Source organism: Vipera berus (genome assembly GCF_964194415.1).
Source record: "Vipera berus genome assembly, chromosome: 4".
Taxonomy (NCBI): domain Eukaryota; kingdom Metazoa; phylum Chordata; class Lepidosauria; order Squamata; family Viperidae; genus Vipera; species Vipera berus.
The window spans coordinates 62,352,617-62,378,075 of NC_138206.1; the positions used below are offsets into that span (position 1 = coordinate 62,352,617).

The 25,459-nt window shown below is 37.2% G+C and overlaps 1 protein-coding gene across 1 annotated transcript in view; it reads left to right on the forward strand.

Moving 5' to 3' along the window:
* CFAP47 (cilia and flagella associated protein 47) overlaps positions 1-25,459 on the forward strand; it is a 198,066-nt gene that overhangs the window by 142,656 nt on the left and 29,951 nt on the right. The window contains exons 56-59 of the mRNA XM_081326237.1: positions 798-954; positions 7,403-7,483; positions 15,160-15,319; positions 16,049-16,146. Coding sequence (XP_081182363.1) covers positions 798-954; positions 7,403-7,483; positions 15,160-15,319; positions 16,049-16,146 — 496 coding nt within the window. The remainder of the gene's footprint in view (positions 1-797; positions 955-7,402; positions 7,484-15,159; positions 15,320-16,048; positions 16,147-25,459) is intronic.

Here is a 25,459-nt window from a genome sequence, read left to right on the forward strand (position 1 = left end):
TTTTAAGATTGGGTTTATTATCTTTCTTATTTTGATTGAATATAATTTCCATTTAAGTGAAGCATTTATTACAGTAGACTTTGTTGCTTTAATTTAGTGACTTCAACTTTTTAAAGTTATTTTTCTGGAATGCTTTTAGGATTGTTATTTGTATAGTTGTACTATTGTTGATCCAACTGTCAAATATTGTGCTTAACAAAGTACTTGTTTCTATAAAAGTTGCACTCTATAATAATTCTTTTCTGTGTAGAATGCCCAACTTATTTGCTCTCAGGGCAGTGATTTTTCATTTAATGTTTTGATAGTTTTTTTCACTGTTATCGAAATAGTGTAATAATTATTCATGGCAGAATTCTGATTCATAAGAGATTTGTCATGTTGTTGTTTTATAAAAATGCACAAATTAGGTCTCCATGAGAAGCCATAGTGCCATGTGCTATTTGTATCAATGGTGATGAAGAAACTAGTCCACCATCACAAAGACAGGAATAACCAGTTTGTTAAGAATTTGTTATAGCATTTTCCCAAATCATAATGATTATAGTAATCATAATCAACAATGGCTTCAGTGGGAAAGCAGCAGAACTCTCTCTTGTGGTCAAAGAGTATTTTCCTTACACTGTAGCTCTGAGTTTGTGTTATAATACTGTAAGCATAGGAGTACCAAAGCTACTTGACTGGTGTGGAGTCAAATGTATTTATATATTTTTATCTGATACAAGTTTTACATATTTTATTTTAGAGTAAGCTAAAAGACTTAATCTAGTTAAAATATGAGCCTTTCTATCCATTTACAGTTTGAAGAATGGGTGTTTTACTTGTCGGGTATCGGTCGGATACCTCAACCAATGGAACCAGCTAGTGTCAGTTCTTGCCTTAGTCACCATTCTTCTATCATTGTAAACTTCAAAAATCCTACATTTGAAGAAGTAGTGGTAAATATCATTTTAACAGGTACGGCAGTGCCCTCATATTCGTTTATGACTGGGAAATTGGATTACCAACTAAAGAAAGCTTTAAAAAATTCTACTGTATACCATGGAATGATTTTTTAAAAAAAATAAATTATATTACATAAAACTAATTTCTCCCAACAGTGAAGATTGAGTTTCATAGTAGGCCTTCTACCATAGTAACTAGGATGCAATATAGGGTTTTATTCTGCCAACCACTACCCAACTCTAGAGAAAATAGTCATGATGCTGATAGATAAACAGCAAGTTGGACAGTACCTTTCTGAATCAGTTTGTTTTCTTGAGTAGCAAGAACAATATAACTGCAATAATTCATGCTGCATGATCATTGAAATTGACAACTTCTGTCAGTCATTTTAGAATCTTTACTTAGAAAGTACATAAAACAGAAAGAGAGATACAGGATATAACTCTGTTATCTCTTTCCAACAAGAACCAATACAAGTAAGATCTGAATCCATCCATGTACAACTGTATAGCAATAATTGTGCAATGCCATATCATAGCAATAGAACATTAATATTCTTTATGTTTATCTATAGGAATCTTGATTTTCATGTTAGCAGGCCCTCAATGGGGAAATAGGAGCTAACTTTTATGAAAATCAAGACAGAATTTTGCTGAACTAAAAGATTAATGCCTCTGTGCAATTACTAATGTTCTAGGTGGTAACTTTCATATTTTGGATCAAGTTATATGTACTGTGAATGCTTTTTAAATTTTAAACCAAACTCTGCAGAAATATGTGATATTGCATTTAATTGGTATACTTTATTTCACAGATAATAATTGCTTCACTTGCAGAGGGCATTGCTATTAAGAGCATTTGCATAACAAAATTGTAGACCACACACCTCAGTCACTTCATTTCCATTGTGAAATTGCTATTTTTCTGTTCCTCTGCTTCTTAGGGATACTGTTATTTAGATAAAATATTTAGCAGAATTACAGTATATGCTGGATGCAATCTAAACCAAATTCATATTGTTGCTTATAGATAAAGTAATTGGTATATTTTAAACTGTGAAAACCATTCAGTATATTAAGAACAAATTATTTTCACGTTTATTTACATGTGATAATGAAAATATTGATTTTGAGAACAGCTATAACTTTCATTTTAACTATATTATAGATTAACACGCATAGGTAGATGTTCTGACAAATACCTTTAATACGTTCAGTGGTAGTGTAGTAACTGGTAGCATAATTCCCTCTTCAAGCTGCTCCTGAGGGTTTAGTTATGATATGTTCATGTTCTGCACTAAGTATGTGAAGTTAATGTGAACTGTATCCTGAGACAGATCACTCTATGATTGCCTTCTGGCTCACTGGTGTCAGACTCACCCATTCAGTTGGCCCATCCCAGATGACTGTTGGACTCAATGGGGATCCAACTACCAATGGAATGTCTGGTTACTGTCTGTCCTTAGAGCAGTAAGATTTTGTTTCTAGTTATATTTCTAGGCTCACTCATCATATCAGTATAGGTGCTTAAGAAATGTTTCTATTCTCATATTCATCCATTTGTTTTCAGTTTTACTGTGTTGATGATGTAACTTTTCACTGGTTGCACATTATAACAATGTTATCATTCAAATCATGCTATTCTTGTAGAACTGTGTTTTAGAAATATTATTTTTTGGTAAATTAATAATATAGAAGGGAGTAATTAAGCTCCATAACCTTTGCACACTGCTAGCCAGGAGTACATAGATTTCTACTGTGACATGAATTAAGTCTGTAACAGAACAATTGGACAAAATGACTCATGGCAGTTAGACTTTGTGCAGTAAACTGCTAGATGGTTTGATAGCACACATCTAACATTTTATTCTTGAGCACAGATGTAACATTGTTTTATTCTCCATTGATAGTAACATTTTTCTGTACATCATTTACCATAGACAGTGCAAAGCTTTTGAAATCCATTATACATTATACCATGCAAAAACTAACCCTACCATACAAAAAAGAGGTGTTGGAAATGACAGCCAGAATTCTCCAACCCCTAGGAATAGCAATAGCCCACAAACCCCCAGTCACACTTTAGCAGGAATTATCCAGAACCCAAAAAAAGACACAGAAGGATGAAAGAAACAATGTAATCTACAAAATCAAATGTAACCATTGCAACCAATTCTACATGGGACAAACATCATGTCAATTAAAAACCAGGATCCACGAACACCAGCTGGTAGTCAAACACCACTATCCCAAATCCTTAAACTCTACCGACACTAAACAGCACCAGTTTGATTGGAGTAATAAAAAAATCATCGGCCATGCTACCAGCCGTCATTCTTGTGAGTTCATTGAAGCCTGACACTCCACAAAAAATTCCATCAACTGACACATTGATCTGCAACCAGTCTACAAACCCCTCAGGATCTAAATCAACCACACAGCCAACCAGAGATCAACCCATACAAGCCCCCCCCAGCAGTTCACCTCCCAATGATCCTGACCTGATGTAACCTCCCCCATCACAAGACCCATCACAAGACTCACTGATGACCAGGGCTTTTTTTTCTCATAGAACGCTTAGAACGGCGTTCCGGCACCTTTTTTTTTTTTGCAAAAAAAGCTCCCTCTATTGGCTTTCTTAAGCCTATTGCAGGGCTAGGCAATCTTGGCTCTTTTTTATGACTCGTCGACTTCAACTCCCAGAAATCCTGAGCCAGCCAAGCTGAGCTCAGGAATTCTGGGAGTTGAAGTCCTTGAGTCATAAAAGAGCCAAGGTTGCCTACCCCTGCACTAGAGAAGGACATTAAAATTATTTACAGGGTTACTTCTTTAGGAACTAAACTTTTAGAATCTAAAGCAGCTAATTCAAAAAAGCCAACAGGAAAGAAACTCAGATTTTTCATCTGCTTCTGTCTTTTGGAAGGTAAAATTATATAACAAAATAATCTATTTCCTATGTTAACATCTCTGCAATGATGATTTCATAAAGGTAACAGGGAAGAAATGAGAAACATTTTTCTCAATGTAATATGTCTAATTTAGCTGATGCTAGAAAAAAATAATAGTATCTTTTGTACATACTCTTGAAAACTATTTTGAATCTAACCATCTATTACAAGTAAACCACTTTAAATTAAACAATTCTTAAGAATGAAATATTCTTAATTTGGACTTTACTTCTACTGTTTGGACTGTTGTGTGTTTTGAAAAATAGATTATTTAGAATCTAGTTATGTTGCACTTCAGTCTTTAAATAATTAACCTAGTATATACAGTACATAACAATATATGATGTTTTCCATGGTGAGCTTAACGTCAATAACAACATTTATTAAAAAGGCTAAAATAATTAATGGTGGTATCTGTACATTAAAATTTTGTTTAGTCACAATCTTTCATTTTTCCCATTCTGGACAAGCAGTGGTCATGTATTCTAGCAAAAGATGTTACATATATGCATAAGCGTAGTCAGTAGCATATGCCTTTTTAAAAATATCAAACATGCAAAGAAACAAAAATAAGTCCAAAGTATCTGTATTACATCCAGAAATGCCAACTTTGCAACCAATATTTCTCATCCATAACTATGGCACTCTAAGGATACCTACATACATGCAAATGCTTCTCTGGGATCAATAATGCAGCAGGGATTGCTTTTTCCTTCCAGTAACATATACCTAAAACCAATTTATTGCATTTGGCAATTGTACTAAAAAAAATCTCATTGTCAACCAATACAATTCATTTAATTTGAAATCAAGTAAAAAATTGATTTAAATTATTTTATTAAAACAAATTAACGGCAATTCTTTTATAAGAAGTTGCCTCAAACAAAATGAGTTTGACATGCCTGCTCTAGATAGTTGAATGCTCCAAAATAAATTCTAGACCAGGCCTGTACATGCAGCCTACCAAGCACCCTTGGACAGAGCACAGACTTTTTTTTAAAAAAAGTAATAAAATCACCACCACTGCCCTGAAAGACATGTTGCCTAGTGTCTCCATGGCTTACCATGACCACAAGCTCCAACACTGTAGATGCTCCTCTAGTCACCAAATCATTGATTAGCCCACCAGCATTCCTTTGCAGAACACAAAGATATTTAATTTATCAGTGTGGGCCTTTCCCTTCTACAAGTTGCACAGACCTCTTCTAGATTTTCCTCTTGCCTTTCCGAGTTAACTCTTTGGTCTGTCATTGAGCAAGAATTGACTTTGTAGGGAAGCATATTATCATTTAATGTATATTTAACATATGTTCTACCTTTGTTTACCATTTATATAATATTTGTATGCAGTCCACATGGCGAGGTTTGGGGCAACTTACAATAGAAAAAATATATTTTTAAAATCATAAGATTGAAACATAAAAGCAGGGCTTTTTTTCTCATTGAATGCTCTGAATGGCGTTCCGGCACCTTTTTTTTTGCACAAAAAAACAGCTTTTGTACAAGCTATGCTATTCCCTCTATTGGCTTTCAAAAGCCTATTGGCTTTCGAAAGCCAATAGGAATTGCTGCTGAGTGCACCAAAAGACCCGGCCGGCAAACGTTGCACCGGCAAGTTGTCTGCAGCGAAGGTGAGTTGGCAGGAACTTTGTATCCCTCCCTGCTGCCCAACTACACCATCTCAACTAGGTAAGTAAGAGAGGACAAGGAGTGGGAGGTGGGTTCTGCGGAGTCCATGTGCACTCCTTCCTTGTGCTCACCTGTGTCAGCCAGGCTGGTGGCCTACCCAGTGCTTGACCTGCACCACTGTCGCCTTGCCCTGCACGCCTAAGTGGCCGCCCTGCATTGCCTGGCTCGCCCTGCCTCCGCCACCCACCCCGCACAGCCCCTCCATATAGAGCAGGCCCCGATGATCTCACAGCAGCACTGCCCCCCACCTCCTGTACCCGCCAAGATGAGAGGTCCGGCACCTTTTTTTTTTTAGAAAAAAAGCCCTGCTGATGACACACCTGGTCCATCACAAAACCCACCACAGACCCCCCACTTGACACACCCACACCTGAAGCCCTGATAAACAGAACACTGACACTGACATCCCCTAAACTCTGCTGAAGATGTGACCTAGCCTGGTGATGAAATATTCAGGAACCAACCACAAGCTCGGACAATGAATCTTCACCCTCATCCATTATACTTTTTATACATTTTCCATAAATGTCATCTTTATTAATTAGTTACCTATTTTTTCATATGCATTAACTATCTCAAGATAAATTTTTCAAAACAGTTATATGAACAGTTATATGAGTTAACAAACAGTTATATGAACAATTTGTAATTATTAAATCATGAAAAGTAAATCTGTTTAGGTTATCATAAATCTTTGTAATCATGAAAAAAGATAAAAAATGTGATTGGTTTGCTCATGAGTAGCTTATCTGAAGACCTCATAGAGGTCTTCCTGCTATCCATTTACTATTCGTATTGCAAATTGTATAGTTTTAGTAAAGAAATATGTATTTCTTTCCCATTTCCTAGTGCTGGAATGGACAGTCTGTGCATCAGAAACCTTAGTTTGTTTTTTAAAATATTAATAAATCTGGTGCAGGATATTCATTTGATGCTAATTAATATAATAAAATGTCAATAACTTTCAATAACCCTTTAGAGAGTCATGGTATTGCGTATATTAAAAATTCTTACGATAGATGTCTGCATACCAGTTATAAATAGGGCCATTCCCCCTCCCATGTGACTTCTGATTGTTATCCTGGTTGTCATTTAATCCTTAAATCTATTTATTGTACTGGATTGACCAAGAGTCAGTTGAAATAGCATGTACATCTGATAGATAGATAGATGCAGTAGATAGATAGATAGATAGATAGAAAGAATATTCAACTATGTAGGCATATATAATCAGATTATCCATTATTTTCCTTTTTTATTTTTAACTAGTCTTATTTTTCTCTCTACAGTAGCAGTCTCATTGTTTTCTACATTATAGCAGTAGCATTTATTCTTTTCTATTGTATTATTCGATTATATGATATTTAAAAATCATTTTATCATCAAACTCTATTCAGAGACTTGTTGAATCAGGAGAACACTATAAATCTTCAGAAAATTTATTGCAAATAAAAATTATAAAATAAAGAATTACTAAAAGTAAATCTTAGTCTGATTGTGTTTTCATTGCAGATAATAATGTCTTTTAAACTATGTAAACATTATTTTAAATAGCAAACCTCTAACTCAACCCGTTTCCAAAATGGATATTTTTGGGGAAGGGTAGGAAAGAGCAGAAATTATTTATACATTATTTCAAAGCATTTTAATACGTCTCCATGAATATTCATAGGGGTTTTTTTTGGCATGTAATATATAAATTAAAATGCAAAAGGACCTTTTAACAAATTCAATTTCTGTTCCAAGGACTACTTTGATCATTTCAATCTTTAGTGAATTTTCCTCCTTGAATGTGACTAGAGATTTTTTTTTCTTTTTCATTAGATCGAGATCATATCACAGATCATCTTCATGCAACTTCCACTAAAGAGAGTGTTTTCTGGCTTCCACTCAAGGAAACGCAAGGTAGCACTTTTATAAGATACCTTTATGTAACTGTGAAACTATATGGTTATGTAGCTCAAATTCACTTAATAGTGGTATGCAGGCATAACCATTTTACAGTAGAAAAAATGGTTTGATGTAAGGAGAGTTTTAATATGAGGGATCACTTCCACTTGGATTGAAAACAATCTGTTTGTATCAAAGTGATAAAATCTATAAGAAAAATGTGGAGTGTAAGCTAGTATATAAAGATATATAACTAAACTCTACCTTCTGTTTTCATTAGATATATTTCCAGTCATATAAAAGCATTACAAACACAATGGGTAACCCAAAGTAGTATTTTAGGAAATTTATATTGAACAAGCTCTAGAGGGGCAAAAGGAAAAAAGGACCTAGTTGTATTCCATACAGGAACTGTGCTTTAATGTTAAATAATTTGACAGCTGACTCATAATAACTCCTTTTGGTCTCTTTGCAAACATCATGGTTTTAGTATCATTGATTTTTCTTATAATGCTGAATTGCAACGTATAAAGCTCTTCTAAGAATCAGTGCATCATCTGCATAGAGACAGATAGAGATATACTTGTCTGCAACCTTAGGAGGACCTTAGGGTCATTTAAGTAGCATAAATTTGTTGTTTTCCCCTTTAGGATTCTCATCCATGGAATTCTTCCCATGGTGTCTCTAAGTTTATTGAAATTAGCTCTTTTAAAGTCCAAGACTCTAGTTTGTCTGTGTTCTATTGCTTGTGCTTCCAGAATGTTGAATTCCAATATTGCACGATCACTTCCTCCCCTTGTAGGAAACACAGAGAAAATCAGATGTATTATAATAATGTTAGGAAGTCTTATTACTTTAATTATATTGTTTATCTTTTTCAAAACTAATAATATCAGAACTCTCATTCTAGACTAGTGCAGTTATTTAAATTGTTCACTGTAGCAAAAGATTAATTCAATTAAAATGAATATATCTGCCCTGCTTCACCACTGTAATACTGTTCTTTTTGAAAATATTTTTTAGAATGTTCTAAATCTTATTAAGGTAGAAATGATACATAATTCATTTCACATATACAAACCCATCCCTTGCCATTTGGATTTCCCCATTTTCTATTCTGAACAGTAGTATTTGGATAAGATAAAACTCATGCTGTTAAACTTGTCTGAGTTAATTTAGAAGGAATATTCTTCCACCACTTCAATTTACATTTAATTATTAATTCATTTTAAAGTATTATTTCTATTTCTCATGACTGCAATAAATGGAGCATAGGACTCAGTGCTCAAAAAAAAACATTAAAATATGATATGTGTTTAATATTCATTGTTTATTTTGCATATTAGATTTATATCCTGCCTTTGCTTTAGGTTGGGAAGATCATATTCATAGCACTTATCTTTTTAATTTTTTCTCATAACATCAAATGTGAAATAGGTCAAATTTGAGAAAGAAGAACTGGCCTACATCAAGGAAAGGGCATCTATTGTGATCCCCTTTATAAGCTTGTACAGTATAAGAATGCTTCTCCTAACTTGGCATTCTGTCCCCCTCCCCACTTCAGATTTATTGGAGTATAAAGTCTTGTCATGCACAAACAGTTCATACAGGTGGGCTTAATATCTTAAGAGTTGCAGTCCAACATACTTGAGGTCAGTAGATTGGAAAAGGCTGCCATAACAAATTACGTACATAAAGGTATATGCAATTAAATAACATCTTTTATTGATCAAAAGATGGAAAGAAATTTAATGTTTTTATTATGCTGAAAATATTTAAAATTCATTCATTTTCACATGGTTTGTGATGACCTTTGGAATAAGAATACACTGAAAAGGTCAGAACTGTGGGATATAATCATTTGGAGACTGCAGGAAATTTCCTTGCAATCATGGAAAATGTAATGGATACAGTAAATAAGGACATTCTATTGAGTGTAAAATGCTAATATTCTTTGGAACTTGAGTATAATTGGTACTCTAACAGAATAAGAGTTGGATTTTATCCTGTTTGCTTTCTGGGTTACCTTATTTTGCTACCACATTTTTTGATAGTTGTATAGTTCTAGGTTGGTTTATTTTTTTTTTGCACAACAACCCAAAATTATTTGAAGTCAGGCAATGCAGAAAAAGTTATGTATTGTTTATATTTATTTATTTTAACCCTATGAAAACCAAAGGGAGTGTTTTCCAACATTTCATGTGGTCATCTTGCAAGCTGCTTAAATACCTTATTGCTGTTAGAATGTCCCTAATGTCATCTTTGGTGTCTAAAGCACCATGATGAACCATAATGAAGCACAATGGTAATACACCACACCACCCCGGTTACTACTTGGGCTAATACACCTATCTCAATTGATTCAGTAACTCTTCCAAGTACATTCCAGTAATAATTTTGATCTCATCCATCCACCTCAAATGGTATTTCTTTTCCCTCTTTTACTTTCTTCACCTTTGCCAAGCATGGTTTTTTGAGGTCATCATTAGTCTGATCACATACCAAAAGAATGTGAGTTTTTCCTTGCTGACCAATGTCTCAAAAGATTGCCAAGACTGATTGATCAATTCTTCTTACTGTCCACAATAGTCCTGATTGAGTCTTATAATTCACAGTAAAAACCATGTGCAATCTCATTCGTTGAAGGTATGTAACTATTCTTACCTTGTTTGCCATATAAATAGCTTTATCTTTCATCAGAATAAATCTCTTTACCTGTTCACTTCTTCACTGTCAATTGTAGAGTAAATATTTATTTATTTATTTATTTATTTATTTGTTTTTATAAACCGCCCTTCTCCCGAGGGACTCGGGGCGGTGTACAGAATAAGGTAGGCATACAGAATGAACAATAGTGAAAACAAACAATAGTAAAATACAAGCTGGGACCCCAGATTAGAGCTATCAGGCCAGGCCAGACTGCTGGAACAGATAAGTTTTTAATTCGCGCCGGAAGGTGCGGAGGTCGGGGGCCATCCGGATTTCGGTTGGTAAGCTGTTCCAGAGGGCTGGCGCACCCACTGAGAATGCCCTCCCCCTGGGGGCCACCAGCCGACATTCCTTGAGCGGTGGCACCCTGAGGAGGCCCTCTCTGTGGGAGCGCACAGGACGGTGGGGTGCTGACATTGGCAGAAGGTGCTCCCGTAGGTAGTCCGGACCCATGCCATGTAGGGCTTTGTAAGTCATTGTTAGCACCTTGAACTTCACACGGAAGGCAACTGGAAGCCAGTGCAGTGCACGGAGGAGAGGTGTGATATGGGAGTATCGGGAGGCTCCCAAGAGTGTCCGTGCCGCTGCACTTTGCACCAGTTGAAGCTTCCGAGTGGATCTCAAGGGCAGCCCCAAGTAGAGAGCGTTACAGTAGTCTAGGCGAGAGGTCACAAGAGCATGGGTGACTGTACGTAAGGCATCCAGGTCCAGATAAGGCCGTAATTGGCGAACTAGTCGAACCCGGGAGAAGGCCCCCTTGGTCACAGCTCCTATGTGATCTTCCAGGGAGAGCTGCGAGTCAAGGAGGACACCCAGGTTGCGGGCCCTATCAACAGGGGGTAGTAACTTGTCCCCGATGTTAAGGGATGGGATGTTCTGAGTATCCTGGCTTGCCGGTACGTACAGCCATTCAGTCTTGTCCGGGTTCAGTTGAAGCCTGTTCCTCCCCATCCATTCCCGGACCGCTTTCAGGCAGCGAGACATCACGTCGAGGGCATCACTGATGTTGTTTGGAGTTGAGATGAAAAGCTGGGTGTCATCAGCATACTGATGGTACCCTACTCCAAAGCTGCGAATGATCTCGCCCAGCGGTTTCATGTAGATGTTGAACAGGAGAGGCGAGAGGACCGACCCCTGAGGGACTCCGCAAGCGAGAGGCCTCGGGGTCGACCTCTGTCCCCCTGCCAACACCGACTGCGAGCGACCCTGGAGAAAGGAGGAGAACCAACGCAGAACCGTGCCTCCCACTCCCAGTCCCCTGAGGCGTCGCAGCAAGATACCATGGTCGATGGTATCGAAAGCCGCCGAGAGGTCTAATAAGACTAGGACAGAGGAATGGCCCCTGTCCCGGGCTCTCCAGAGATCATTTATCAGAGCGACCAATGCCGTCTCCGTGCTGTAGCCCGGCCTGAAGCCCGATTGGTACGGGTCTAGATAAACCGCTTCATCCAGGATCTGAGGGAGTTGGTGCGCCACCACGCTCTCAACAACCTTCGCAAGGAAGCGAAGATTGGAGACTGGACGAAAGTTATTCAATGAGGATGGGTCCAAGGTGGGCTTCTTGAGGAGAGGCCTCACCACCGCCTCCTTCAAGGCGGTGGGGAAGTGACCCTCCCTCAGAGAAGCGGAGATGACCGCCAGGAACCAGCCTCGTGTCCCCTCTCGAGCTGCATATGCCAGCCAGGAAGGGCACGGGTCCAGTAAGCATGTGGAGGAGCTCAACCTCCTCATAATCCTGTCCACTTCCTTAGGAGTCACAGGATCAAATTCCTCCCAGATGACGTCGACAAGACTGTCCATGCCTTGTTCTTCCAACTCAGCCCAGTTGGAGTCCAGGCCGTTTCGGATCCGAGCAATTTTATCCAGCAGATACTGACCGAATTCCTCGGCTCGACCCTGCAAGGGTTCCTCCCTCACCTCTTGGTTCAGTAGGGAGCGAGTCACCCTGAACAAGGCAGCCGGGCGATTATCTGCGGACGCGATGAGGGTGGAAAAGTAGTTGGATTTTGCCACCCTTATCGCAGCGAGATAAGACCTGGTGAGGATTCTTAATCGCAATCGGTCGGATTCGGATCGACTGGATCTCCAACGGCTATTGATTGGCTTTACCTTTGTCTTCTTAATAGATCACAATAGACTAGATTTTCACTTTGTTTTTACTTTCATAATGAACACACCTCTTCAAAAGGTTATTACCTTCTTATCTCAGGTTTAAGTATTTAATCACCCTTTCTGATTTTAGAAAATTCCCAAAGTATTGGATATTCCATCAAACAAAGTGAAGACAGTCATCAACAAGTGGAGAAAATATGGCACAATAGTGACATAACCAAAAACTGAAAAAAACCTAGTCCAAACAGTTACCAAGAGACCTACAGCAACATTAAAGGAGCTGCAGGAATGTCTGGCAATCACTACCACATAATCTCCCATATTCTTCATTTGTCTGGGCTGTAGGGTAGCATGGCAAGACAGAATCCTTTTCTTAAGAACAAAAATATCCAAGCCCAGCTACATTTTGCAAAAACCTACATCAAGTCTGACAAAAGCATGTGGGAGAATGTGTTATGGTCTGATAAGTCCAAGGTTGAACTTTTTTGGCCATAATTACGGAAAGTATGTTTGATGCAAAAACAACGCTGCACCTTACCAAAAATATACACCATGCTCATGGTGAAGCATTATGCTTTGGGGCAGCTTTCTGCTAAAATACTGAGGTTGAAGAGGAATTTTATCTTTCAACATGACAATGACCCAAAGCTTAGCTTGAAATCGGTAAAAAAATAGCTTCACCAGAAAAAGATCAAAGTTTTGGACAGGACCAGCCAGAGTCTGGACTTGGATCCAATTGAAAATCTGCAGGGTGACCTGAAGATGGCTGTGCACCGGAGGTACCCTTGCTATCTGACTGTGCTTTTGCAAAGAAGAGTGGGCAAAGATTCCCAAGGCAAAATGTGCCATGCTGTAGGCTCCTACACCAAAAGACTGAATGCTATCATAAAATCAAATGATGTTTCAACAAAATATTAGTTTTAGGGGGCTCACACTTATGCAATTACATTACTGTAAGTTTTTTATTGTTATTTCCCCCCTAAAAGATTCCAGTTTGTTTTTCAGTTGAATTGTACAGCTTATATGTTATAATAAATATGGAAACAATTCTGACGTGAGTTACCTTAGTCTGACTTTTTTTTACGTCGCAAAAATCTGGCATTTTAACAGGAGTTTGTAGACTTTCTATTTCACATTATTGTATATATCCTATTTGAAACTATTGCCTATCATATCCTAGTATCTAGTGCATGGGTGTCAAACTCGCTGCATCACATGACATGTCGTGACGTATTGCAACTTTTTCTGCATTGCCTCCGCATGAGGCAACTGGCCTGCGGGCCGGCAGTTTGACACCCCTGATCTAGTGGAATAGAATATGAACATATTTTCTCTGCTAATGTTTTTGTCTTTCTATAATCCTGCTTGTAAAGGATTTCAGTATAGTTTTCTGTCTTCTGCTTTTGTCTTGACAAGATTTCTTCCATGATCACTATTAAGTATTTTAGTTTAAGTCTAATTTTTTTTGGTGGTTGTCTTATATTTTAAAATAAACTATCATGATAGCATGCTCTGTTTGTTACTTAAATCTTTTACTCTTTACATATTTCATTGAACTATAATATAGCTTGCTGTTATATTCTGAGTCCATCTTTTCCATGTCAAATCGGGTATTAATGTATGTTTTTTTCAGAAAACTCTATTATATGTCTCATGTATGATTGTATTTATCCAATGCAAATCAATTTGTTATTACAGATTCCTCCGTTTCTTCTATTTTTGCACTCTGATCACATTATAGTAGTTTTACATTCTTTCTTGATGTTGCATTTAGCATTTCTTGCAAATTGTTGAGGAAGTAATTGCTGTACCTTGTATACTACCCACCTACCTACCTACTAGATATTAATTCTAAAACATATGACCTTGTCATTTATTAAGTTTTAATCAAACATATATTTAGCACACTTTTAAAAACTAATAATAGTTGCACTCAGGTCTTTTTTTTGTTCCCATACCAAGGGTTTTATATAATATGAGTTGAACCTGCCCATTCTGGTTCATCCAAATTTACTTATTCCTAAAACACACTATTTAATGAACTTTTTCCTTCTGTGTCAAGACATGTTTTCCTGTATTGTAGTTCCTTTAAAAACAACTTTTTCCCCACACTGACCGAATGAAGGACCAGCATTTTGTGCTTTTGGTCTGGCCAACTCATAACCTGTAACATATCTATTCATGAAAATTCAACATTTATGCTCACATAATTAGAGGAGTGTTTTCTGAAGTGTAGATTTCATCACCTAGCATCTAAACTTAAACAAATGTTAACAGCCTTGTCCTGTTGGCAACAATATTCAGATGATTTACCAGTACCTTTTAATGATTGTTTATAAAGTTATTTCTCTTAAGAGTCATTTGGCTTTCACAAAAGTTCTTGCTCCCCTTATCGCTATTTGTGGAATATTCTTAGCTTCCCTGTCTCTGTCAGCTTTAAGAGTGACCCTTGGGGTAGCTTATTTTTCTTCCTGAATTGGTCTCAAGGTCCTGGAGCCAGGGATCATTTCACCAAGTCGGGGTGGTAAATCCTTTGGAAGGCTAAAGGTTGTCCGTTAGAAAGAGAGATACCGATATATTTTGTCTAAATTAACCTAAGAGAGAGAGGAATAATCTCATGGTTGTATTAGATAAGGGTGAAATTAAAGAAGCAAAAGTGTAGATTAGATAAGCACCACTATTTGGATATCAAACACTTGTAAACTGGTTACCTGTTTCTGAGAAATAATGGTTTCAATGTTGTTTATATATGACTGGATTTTTTTTAGTAGGAAAAGGAGTTCTTTATAAATAATTGTGTTTCCTTTTATACTGCATATTTTTAAAATGACAAACCAATTATTTATACTATTTAATTTTCTGCTTTTTAGGAATAATTTTACCTCAAAAAAGCAAGCTTGATATTCCCGTATTATTTGCCCCTCTTTCTATGAAACTCTATGAAACTTTTCTTGTTATTGAAGTTAAGAAGATACATGAAGAAAACTGGACTTATGATGACACATTTGAATTAAAGGAAGCAGTAAACAGGTAAGTATTTTAAACATTAGATATCCATAACAAATGTTGATTTAAATTTGAAATTCTTAAGAATTTCATACTATAAAACTTTAGATAATTCTGTACTGCCTGAAATTATTAGACTGTATAAGTGTGACAAAGTCATCTTTGGTTACAACTCTTGGACAACTCTTTCATAAGATTTGTTAACTACCCAAGAGGGTGCTTTTTGGTCTAGCCAACTCATAATCTGTAACATATCTATTCATGAAAATTCAACATTTATGCTTTGGATACTTTTCAGCCACTAAACTCAATGGAATGATGATTATATAAGATGAGCCAAATTGCCATCTTTGCTGATTAAAGCAAAACAAATTAAAACTAATGATTAATTGAGGGAGTCAGTATCTCTGTTATAAATAATGTAATATTGGTAGCTGTAAAAGAGGCTATAATGAGGTATATCATCAATGCATGTGTTGTTATTTCCTTTCTGTTTTGATGTTACATTAAGTTTTTGTACCAAAGCCACTTTAATTGCTTGGTGGATGGCATATATTATGAAATGGCATCAGCCCTAGTACATGGCATAATTTTCTAAGAAGTACATTTTTAAACTAGATTTTGTATCAGATATATTATTGATACAAGAAATTTCAAACAAGTTTTAAATGGATAGATAAAGTCATGAAGTAATGATTGTACTAGTTTTTTTAAAGTGATAATGTTAATATTAAAGTTGCTTATATTTCTCAGCCAATCTGTAATAATAGAGGATGAAGAACTTAAAGGACTCCGTTGGATCTACCCAATTTATGGAATTTCTGAAGCTCCACCCAGTGAATTAGCTCCAGGTATCTATGAGCAATTACATTAAAATTGGGTAGAGTAAAATGAACATTTTCCAGCTATGATCCAAGCTAAAATAAATGGAATAGTAGATAAAGTAAATTTAACACAAACATTCAAATGACCAAGTAAATTACTATTGCTATTATAATCAATCAGTGCCTTCTTCTTGTGGTATAGTAAAGAAATGCATGTCCCATTTGGTATGCAATAGGGCTTGACAAACTGCTGTTTCCTGGAAAACTGGAAGATAGCTCAGGATTGACAAAGTAATTCTATACAGATTGAATTCTCTCCAACTATCATCACATCTACTACTTTTTCAGCAGTTTGTTCTACACTAGTTTATGGAGAAAGGAGGAGAATAGCAGAACATACTTTCCCCTCTGTTTGGCATTTACTGTTTCAAAAAAAGAAAAATTAGCAGGTTAGAGAAGAGAAACTACTTCTCTTTCTCCCATTTAAAATAGGTGAAATAACTGTATGCAAGGATAGAGGCTCATAGAAGCTAGCAAGTAGACAGAGGAGGTTATTTATTCTCTATTTTGAATTTAAATACCATCTGAAGAATAATTTAGGCATAATATGCGAATCTGAGAATTTATGATTTGCCAAGCCACAATTATGCATTCAGAATCTCCCATGCATAACAGTGATTGGAGATTTTAATGTATTAGCTTTAATGTAATCAGAGACTTGAAGCATAGCCAACAGTATCTTGGATCATGGCTGCAATCTTATAACCTTAGAGTATCAACTGAATTGTATCTTAGTATGAAAAAGCTGAACCAAGAATATTAAAGGTATTGTTTGATATAATAAATAATAATAATAATAATAATAATAATAATAATAATAATAATAATAATAATAATAATAATAATAATAATAATAATAATAATAATTTTATTTATATACCGCCCTTCTCCCGAAGGACTCAGGGTGGTGAACAGGGCAAACATATAAAAGTACAGGAATACAAAAACTAAAAAAGAATTAAACAAGATGCCCAAGTTAAAACAGTAGATTAAAATACATTTAAAATAGCAATGAAACCTAAACCCATCCCCCATCAGGCCAGGCCGGCTTGTTCGAACAAATAAGTCTTCAGATTGCGTTGGAAGGAGCGAAGGTCGGGCGCCATCCGGAGCTCAACCGGCAAATGATTCCATAAATCCGGGGCGCCCACAGAGAAGGACCTCCCCCTGGAGGCCACCAGACGACATTCTCTGACAGGTGGCACCCTGAGGAGGCCCTCTCTGGGAGCGCACTGGGTGGAGGGAAACTGTGGTTAAAAAATGTGGTTAAATTAAATGTGAAATCCAGAGTGGTTTACAAGAAAACTCCCAAAGGCAGCTATTGTAAAGCATCACCAGCATAGCTTAAAACAATATCAAAAGTGTGCATTTTAAGAAAGAAAAATATTAGTAGTAATTTACTTAGTGCTGTTTGACCATAAAATCTGTTGTTGTTCTACATATGCCTGGCTGAACAGTGTGTTTGGAGTTGCCTCTAAAATGGTGAGGGATGCACAGTTCGATATGCTGTAGAGCAGTCATTAATTGTTTATTAAGACTATTGGTATTACCTCCCATTTTAATTTTAAGATTTAAATTGGAGGGGGAGCTCACTTTTTTAAAAAATCAATTTGTATGACAATTTTATGATTGACTTTATGCTAATTGGGCAGCTAAAACTTTTTTTTTGCTATTGAATACAGCTGTTACAGAAATTTGTAAGGCAAAAGGGAAGAATTCAAAATTTTGGCAGCCTATGATAATTAGATCATGCAATGGCAGAAGCAAAAGGTGAAATTTCACATTAAAGTTCTATTGATAGGTCTCATATAAGATTTATGATAGTGTTTTGATCAAAAGATCTGCAACAGAACTGTTGTGTAGCAAGTTCTTTGGAGGCAGGAAGCAAGACAAGGTTTCAAACAGGAACATTTCTTTATTGAGGTAAACAGGAACAGAACTGAATCAGAGGCTTCTGCGCAGCTACATATATGGTTGGCCACTAGGTGGCGGCCAATAGGTTTAAAGGAACCCACTCAACTCATCCAATGATCTTCTTGGAGACAGCAAGTCTGGCTAGTCAGTGACGGTTACACAGAGACCTCAACTGAGCAACCTTAAACAGCATTCAAAAGACACATGAAAACAGTTCAAGTAAAATCCCAATACATTACAAGAACCATCTAGATATGCATGCTAACTTCATAGCAAGGCTAAAAGCTGTCTTTGATATCTCTGCCAAATGGGTAATAAGATGTGACATTTACAAGTTGAATATACAGTATGTGACTAACTTTCAATTGTTGGATCAGGATGTGGTTATTCATAGTTGACCAATTTAAAGAGAACATACAGTCATGGCCGAAATTGTTGGCACCCCAGAAATTTTTCCATGTTTTGCTATACACAGGTTTATTCCCTTTGTGTGTATTGGAACACAACAAAAAAAGGGAGGAAAAAAAGCAAATTGGACATAATGTCAAACAAAACTCCAAAAATGGGTTGGACAAAATTATTGGCACCCTTTCAAAATTGTGGATAAACAAGATTGTTGCAAGCATGTGATGCTCCTTTAAACTCACCTGGGGCAAGTAACAGGTATGGGCAATATAAAAATCACACCTGAAAGCAGATAAAAAGGAGAGAAGTTCACTTAGTCTTTGCATTGTGTGTCTGTGTGTGCCACACTAAGCATGGACAACAGAAAGAGGAGAAGAGAACTGTCTGAGGACTTGAGAACCAAAATTGTGGACAAATATCAACAATCTCAAGGTTACAAGTCCATCTCCAGAGATCTAGATTTGCCTTTGTCCACAGTGCGCAACTTTATCAAGAAGTTTGCAACCCATGGCACTGTAGCTAATCTCTCTGGTCATGGACGGAAGAGAAAAAATGATGAAAGGTTGCAACGCAGGATAGTCCGGATGGTGGATAAGCAGCCCCAAACAAGTTCCAAAGGAATGCAAGCTGTCCTGCAGGCTCAGGGAGCATCAGTGTCAGCGTGAACTATCCGTCAACATTTAAATGAAATGAAATGCTATCGTAGGAGACCCAGGAGGACCCCACTGCTGACACAGAGACATAAAAAAGCAAGATTACAGTTTGCCAAAATGTACTTGAGTAAGCCAAAATCCTTCTGGGAAAACGTCTTGTGGACAGATGAGACCAAGATAGAGCTTTTTGGTAAAGCACATCATTCTACTGTTTACCGAAAACGAAATGAGGCATACAAAGAAAAGAACACAGTACCTACAGTGAAATATGGTGGAGGTTCAATGATGTTTTGGGGTTGTTTTGCTGCCTCTGGCACTGGGTGCCTTGAATGTGTGCAAGGCATCATGAAATCTGAGGATTACCAAAGGATTTTGGGTCGCACTGTAGAGCCCAGTGTCAGAAAGCTGGGTTTGCGTCCGAGATCTTGGGTCTTCCAGCAGGACAATGACCCCAAACATATGTCAAAAAGCACCCAGAAGTGGATGGCAAGAAAGCGCTGGAGAGTTCTGAAGTGGCCAGCAATGAGTCCAGATCTGAATCCCATTGAACACCTGTGGACAGATCTTAAAATTGCTGTTGGGAAAAGGTGCCCTTCCAATAAGAGAGACCTGGAGCAGTTTGCAAAGGAAGAGTGGTCCAAAATTCCGGGTGAGAGGTATAAGAAGTTTATTGATGGTTATAGGAAGCAACTGATTTCAGTTATTTTTTCCAAAGGGTGTGCAACCAAATATTAAGTTAAGGGTGCCAATAATTTTGTCCGGCCCATTTTTGGAGTTTTGTTTGACATTATATCCAATATGCTTTTTTTCCTCCCTTTTTTGTTGTGTTCCAATACACACAAAGGGAATAAACCTGTGTATAGCAAAACATGTGTTCCTGCAATACTTTTCTGTGAGAAATACTTGATTTTCTGGAAAAATTTCTGGGGTGCCAACAATTTCGGCCATGACTGTATATGATGAAATATAGGATAAGCTCATTTAACTAATGAATTCAGTGGAAACATTAATACTCATTTGAATATAGATGCAAATCTTAAAGAACTGGCTCTTCAGGATATGAGCGTCCCAATCTCAGAAGGCTCAGAAATAAAAACCACCCCAAAATTAATTGGAAGTAACCACAGGAATATGGAAATGAACAGGCTGATTTTCTGTCATGCAAATCTAACCCCTTTTGTTCCTTATGGCTCTTTCTTACCTCTGTCTGGTGACCTAAACATTTTACTCTCCCAGGTTCAATTTGCGAAACCACTGCAGCAGAAGAAAAACTTTTCTGGCTAAGCAATTTTGCACATAGAAGCTGAACTGATATATTAAATAGAAGATATATTTGACATATTGGGAGAATAATATTTTTAGCCTTTCCTCCATTTCTGAGATAGTCCATCTGGTTATGCCTTGACATTAAGGCATCCCTAATCATCTGAACTTTAATAGAGGTTGGCAATTCATAGCCCATTTCTATTTTTTAAAAAGACTTTTAAATGTTAAATATCATTTTTCCTCTCACCATTAATTGCAATCTGATAGTAAAACGTAGATGAATGCCACATTGAAACAATGCTCTCATTGCTGGTTTAACCACAGATAGTCTATTCATTCAGTGACTGTTCAAAATTATCACAGTACTAAACAAATGATACTTGGAGTCTGGCCATTGCAACATTCCATAGTCACTTGGTATACAGCCCATGATTATGACATTGCAGTGAGCTGCAGTCACATAATAGCAATTTCCAATGTTCCCTGCTGATTTTCCACATGCAGTCAATGGAGAAACCAGCAAGAAGTCAGAAGACATGATCATGTGAGTTTCATCCTTAAAGACTCACATGGTCATTATCATATGTGGTGGTCATGTCCTAAAGCTAAAAGGTTCTGGCTTAAGATACATTTATGGTTGGAGAAGATGATTAAAAAACAAATAGAATTTAAACCAGAATTGTTTCTGTTAGGAATGATAGGTCCCAACTATGACAAGGAGAGTGGATACCTAATGTTACATGTATTAACAACAGTGAGAATTATGTATGCCCAATACTGGAAAAATGAAAAGTTACTGACTGAAGAAGTATTAATTAAGAAAATATTGAATTGTGCAGAAATGGATAGATTAACTTTAGAGATTAAAGAAAAGGAGCATTCAGTTTATTATAGAACTTGGAATAAATTTTATCAATGGCTAAATAAGTGAGTTAGAGAGAAAGGAATGTGATATGTAATTTTGAATTTAATACTATACATTGAAAACTTAGTATTGTTTATGATAATTTACTATACTTATTATTGTTATCAATTGTTACTTTTACCATTTCTATTTATATAGATTTACCCAGACAATATGCTGTTTGCCAAATATTGAATGTTATTGGGGGAAACCCCAACCCTTACCCCCAACCCTCCCTGCACCCTAACCCTAATTCCCACCCCCTTACCCGCCTCCCCAACTCTATAAAAACTAATAATTTTTTTTAAAAAAAGACTCACATGGTCCTTGCTTAATAATGGCAATTGGAATTGCCATCTCTAAGCAACGTGCTCATGTGATGTTGTGTTTTACAATTACATCACTTAGTAATGGAATTTCTGGTCCTAATTGTTTTCATAACATGAGGACTACCTGTACCAGCATGACAACCATCCTGATCATTTGCTTATACTGTAGTTAAGTTTGTCTATAATAATGATTTCATTCTTCTGCTTGACTGTCACTATTTCATGCCTAGCTGAGCTATCACTTCCTAACACTTCTACATCATCCCCCCATTCTGGAGGCTCCTGCTTTCTCTAGGAATCCCAAGCAACTGAATCTTGCCAAATCTTGCCACAAATATATTGCTGGCTGACATTGCTAGGAAGTTCCCTTCACCATTCTAGTGGCATTCTACTGTCATCATCATCATCATCATCATCATCATCAAGTTGGAAGGGACCTTGGAGGTCATCTAGTCCAACCCCCTGCTCAGGCAGGAAATCCTATACCATTTCGGACAAATGGCTGTCCAGTCTCTTCTTAAAAGCTTCTAGTATTGGAGCATTCACAGCTTCTGGAGGCAGGTTGTTCCACTGGTTAATTGTTCTAACTGTCAGGTAGTTTCTCCTTAGTTCTAGGTTGCTTCTCTCCTTGATTAGTTTCCATCCATTGCTTCTTGTCCTGCCTTTGGGCGCTTTGGAGAATGGCTTGAGTCCCTCCTCTTTGTGACAGCCCCTGAGATATTGGAACACTGCTATCATGTCCCCCCTCGTCCTTCTCTTCATTAAACGAGACATACCCAATTCCAGCAGCCATTCCTTATATATTTTAGTCTCAAGTCCCCTAATCATATTTGTTGCTCTTCTCTGTACTCTTTCTAGAGTCTCAACATCTTTTTTACATTGTGGTGACCAAAACTGGATGCAGTATTCCAAGTGTGGCCTTACCAAGGCATTGTAAAGGGATATTAATACTTCACATGATCTTGATTCTATTCCTCTGTTAATGCAGCCTAGCACTGTATTGGCTTTTTTGGCAGCTGCAGCACACTGCTGGCTCATATTTAAGTGATTTAAGGAGTCCACTAGGACTCCAAGATCCCTCTCACAGTTATTACTATTGAGCAAGGTACCCCCTATACTATAGCTGTACATTTGGTTTTTCTTGTAGAACCTTATTTTTTTCACCATTGAATTTCATTTTGTTAGATAGCGCCCAGTGTTCAGGTCTGTCCAGATCCTCCTGTATCTTAAGCCTGTCTTCTGGAGTATTGGCTATTCCTGCCAGCTTGGTGTCGTCTGCACATTTGATGAGTTCCCCATCTATCCCCTCATCCAAATCGTTGATGAAGATGTTGAAGAGCACTGGGCCCAGAACAGAGCACTGGGGCACCCTACTACATACTTCCCTTCATGTAGATGCTGTTCCATTGAGGACCACACACTGAGTATGGCCGGTCAGCCAGCTACGAATCCATCTGGTGGTGATTCTGTCTAACCCACATTTTTCTATCTTGTCAAGTAGAAGGTTGTGATCCACTTTATCAAATGCCCTATTGAAGTCCAAGTAAACTATATCCACAGTATTCCTCTGATCCACTAATTTTATCACTTGGTCAAAGAATGCAATAAGATTTGTCTGGCATGATCTGTTTTTGACAAACCCATGTTGGCTTTTAGTAATGACTTTGTTTGCCTCTAGGTGCTCGCTGATTTGTTATTTGATTATATTTCCCAGAATCTTCCCAAGTATTGAGGTCAGGCTGATAGGTCTGTAATTTTCTGGATCCATTTTTTTTCCTTTTTTGAAGATGGGAACTACATCAGCTCTTTTCTAATCCTCTGGTAGTTCCCCAGTGCTACAGGATCTTTGAAAAATATAGTTCAGTGGTTCTGAGATCATATCTGCCAGTTCCTTGAGGTGTAATCTATCTGGTCCTGGTGATTTAAACTCGTCTAGACTGGACAGGTACTCACTTACCATTTTCTTGCCTATCTTAACTTGTGTTTCTCTTCTGTTTTTTATGGCACTGTTTTTGATAGGTTGGACTGTTTTTTTCCCTTTGTGTAAAGTCAGATGCAAAAAATGAGTTAAATAGTTCTGCTTTCTCCCTGTTGCTTGTCACCTTCTTGCCTAGTTATGTGCCTCTCTTTCCACTTTTTATACTTGACCTTTTTATCTTTCAATTATCAGAGAGTTCTTTATGCAGCCATGCTGGTTTCTTTTGAGAGCTGTTATTTTTCTTCTTTGTTGGTATTTTGCTAGACTGGACCTTTATTATCTAACTTTTCAAAATTTCCCAAGCTTCTTGAGTTGTTTTCCCCTTTAGGATTCTCATCCATGGAATCCTTCCCAAGCTCTCTCTACATTTATTGAAATTAGCTCTCTTAAAGTCCAGGACTCTAGTTTGACTGTGTTCTATTGCTTGTGCTTCCATAATGTTGAATTCCAACATTGCATGATCACTTCCCCCCAAGGTTCCTGTGGCTTCAACACCTTCTATCATTTCATCTCTGTTAGTGAGAATTAGATCCAATATGGCTAATCCCCTAGTTCCCTTCTCTACTTTTTAGGAGACAAAGTTGTCTGCTAGGTTTGTCAGGAATCTGTTTGATCTTCCACTTGTTGCGGAGTTTGTCTCCCAGTTGATGTCAGGGTTGTTAAAGTCCCCCATTACTACTGTGATGTGCTTCCTACATACCTTAGTTAGCTGACTAGCAAAAAGTTCACCTATTTCCTCTTTTTGGTTGGGTGGCCTATATTATACACCTATGGCAATGTCATTTCCCCACCCCCTTTTATATTGAACCAAATGCATTCAAGTTTACAGTTTTCATTATTGTTGAAAACTGTAAACTTGAATGCATCTTCCTCCTTACAACCTTCTCTAGAAAGCTGGATGTCAAGTTTATTGAACCATTCCTTGTAATCACACATGCCAGTGGTCACTTTGTGGCCTGCATTAATGTAGATGAAAATGGGAATAGCGAGAGGATGTGAGTGCTAGATTTATTTCTTTGCTTGCTTGTTTCTTTATTTGACCAATCAGTCACTTTATCTGAAATGCATGACTCTCACCAGACTGAGTAAAAACAAGATACAAGTATCATAACAAAACAATAAATAACATATACAGTGCCCAAAACAAAAACCAACCAAATCAGTGTAACTAGGACACAGACTCAGTCACATACCCAGGACTTCAGACTTGGGAATTAAACACAGTCTCAATTTCTGGTGGAGTGATATTCCAGAGGGCAAGATCAGAAGCCAAGGGCCTGACCAAGCTAGTCCACTGCAGTAACAATATAGAGGCATTAATTACTATTCTTAGTCAGAAACAGATGGGTCTCAGTCAACTATATCATTGTTGGTGTGGGGAAGGAACAAGAACTTTCTACATAAGTACACATACAGAGAAAGAAACAGTATAATTCTAAAAACTAAAGTATTGTTTATTTTTAAAGTGCTAAGAAAATAATTTGGGTTTATTTCTAGTGTACACTGACATTATTTCCACAGACTACTATATTAACATACATTTATATACAAAACAAATTACAGTCTATTCACTGTCTCATTTCATTATTCAAATAAGTGTTAATTTTACTATTGCGAGAGGAGGAGGGAAAGAAGAATAACTCTTTTTTGAGCCTCTTGTCACATCTTCCTTCACTGAATTTTGCTCCATTTTTTCTCAATTCAAGTTTTCATCCCCTCAATTGCTTCTCTGAACTCCCTGTCTCATTCTGCTTGTTCCTCCTGGGTCCTCACAGGTTCTTCCTACAGGGATCCTCTCTCCAACATCATACCTGCTTTATTCCAATGTCTC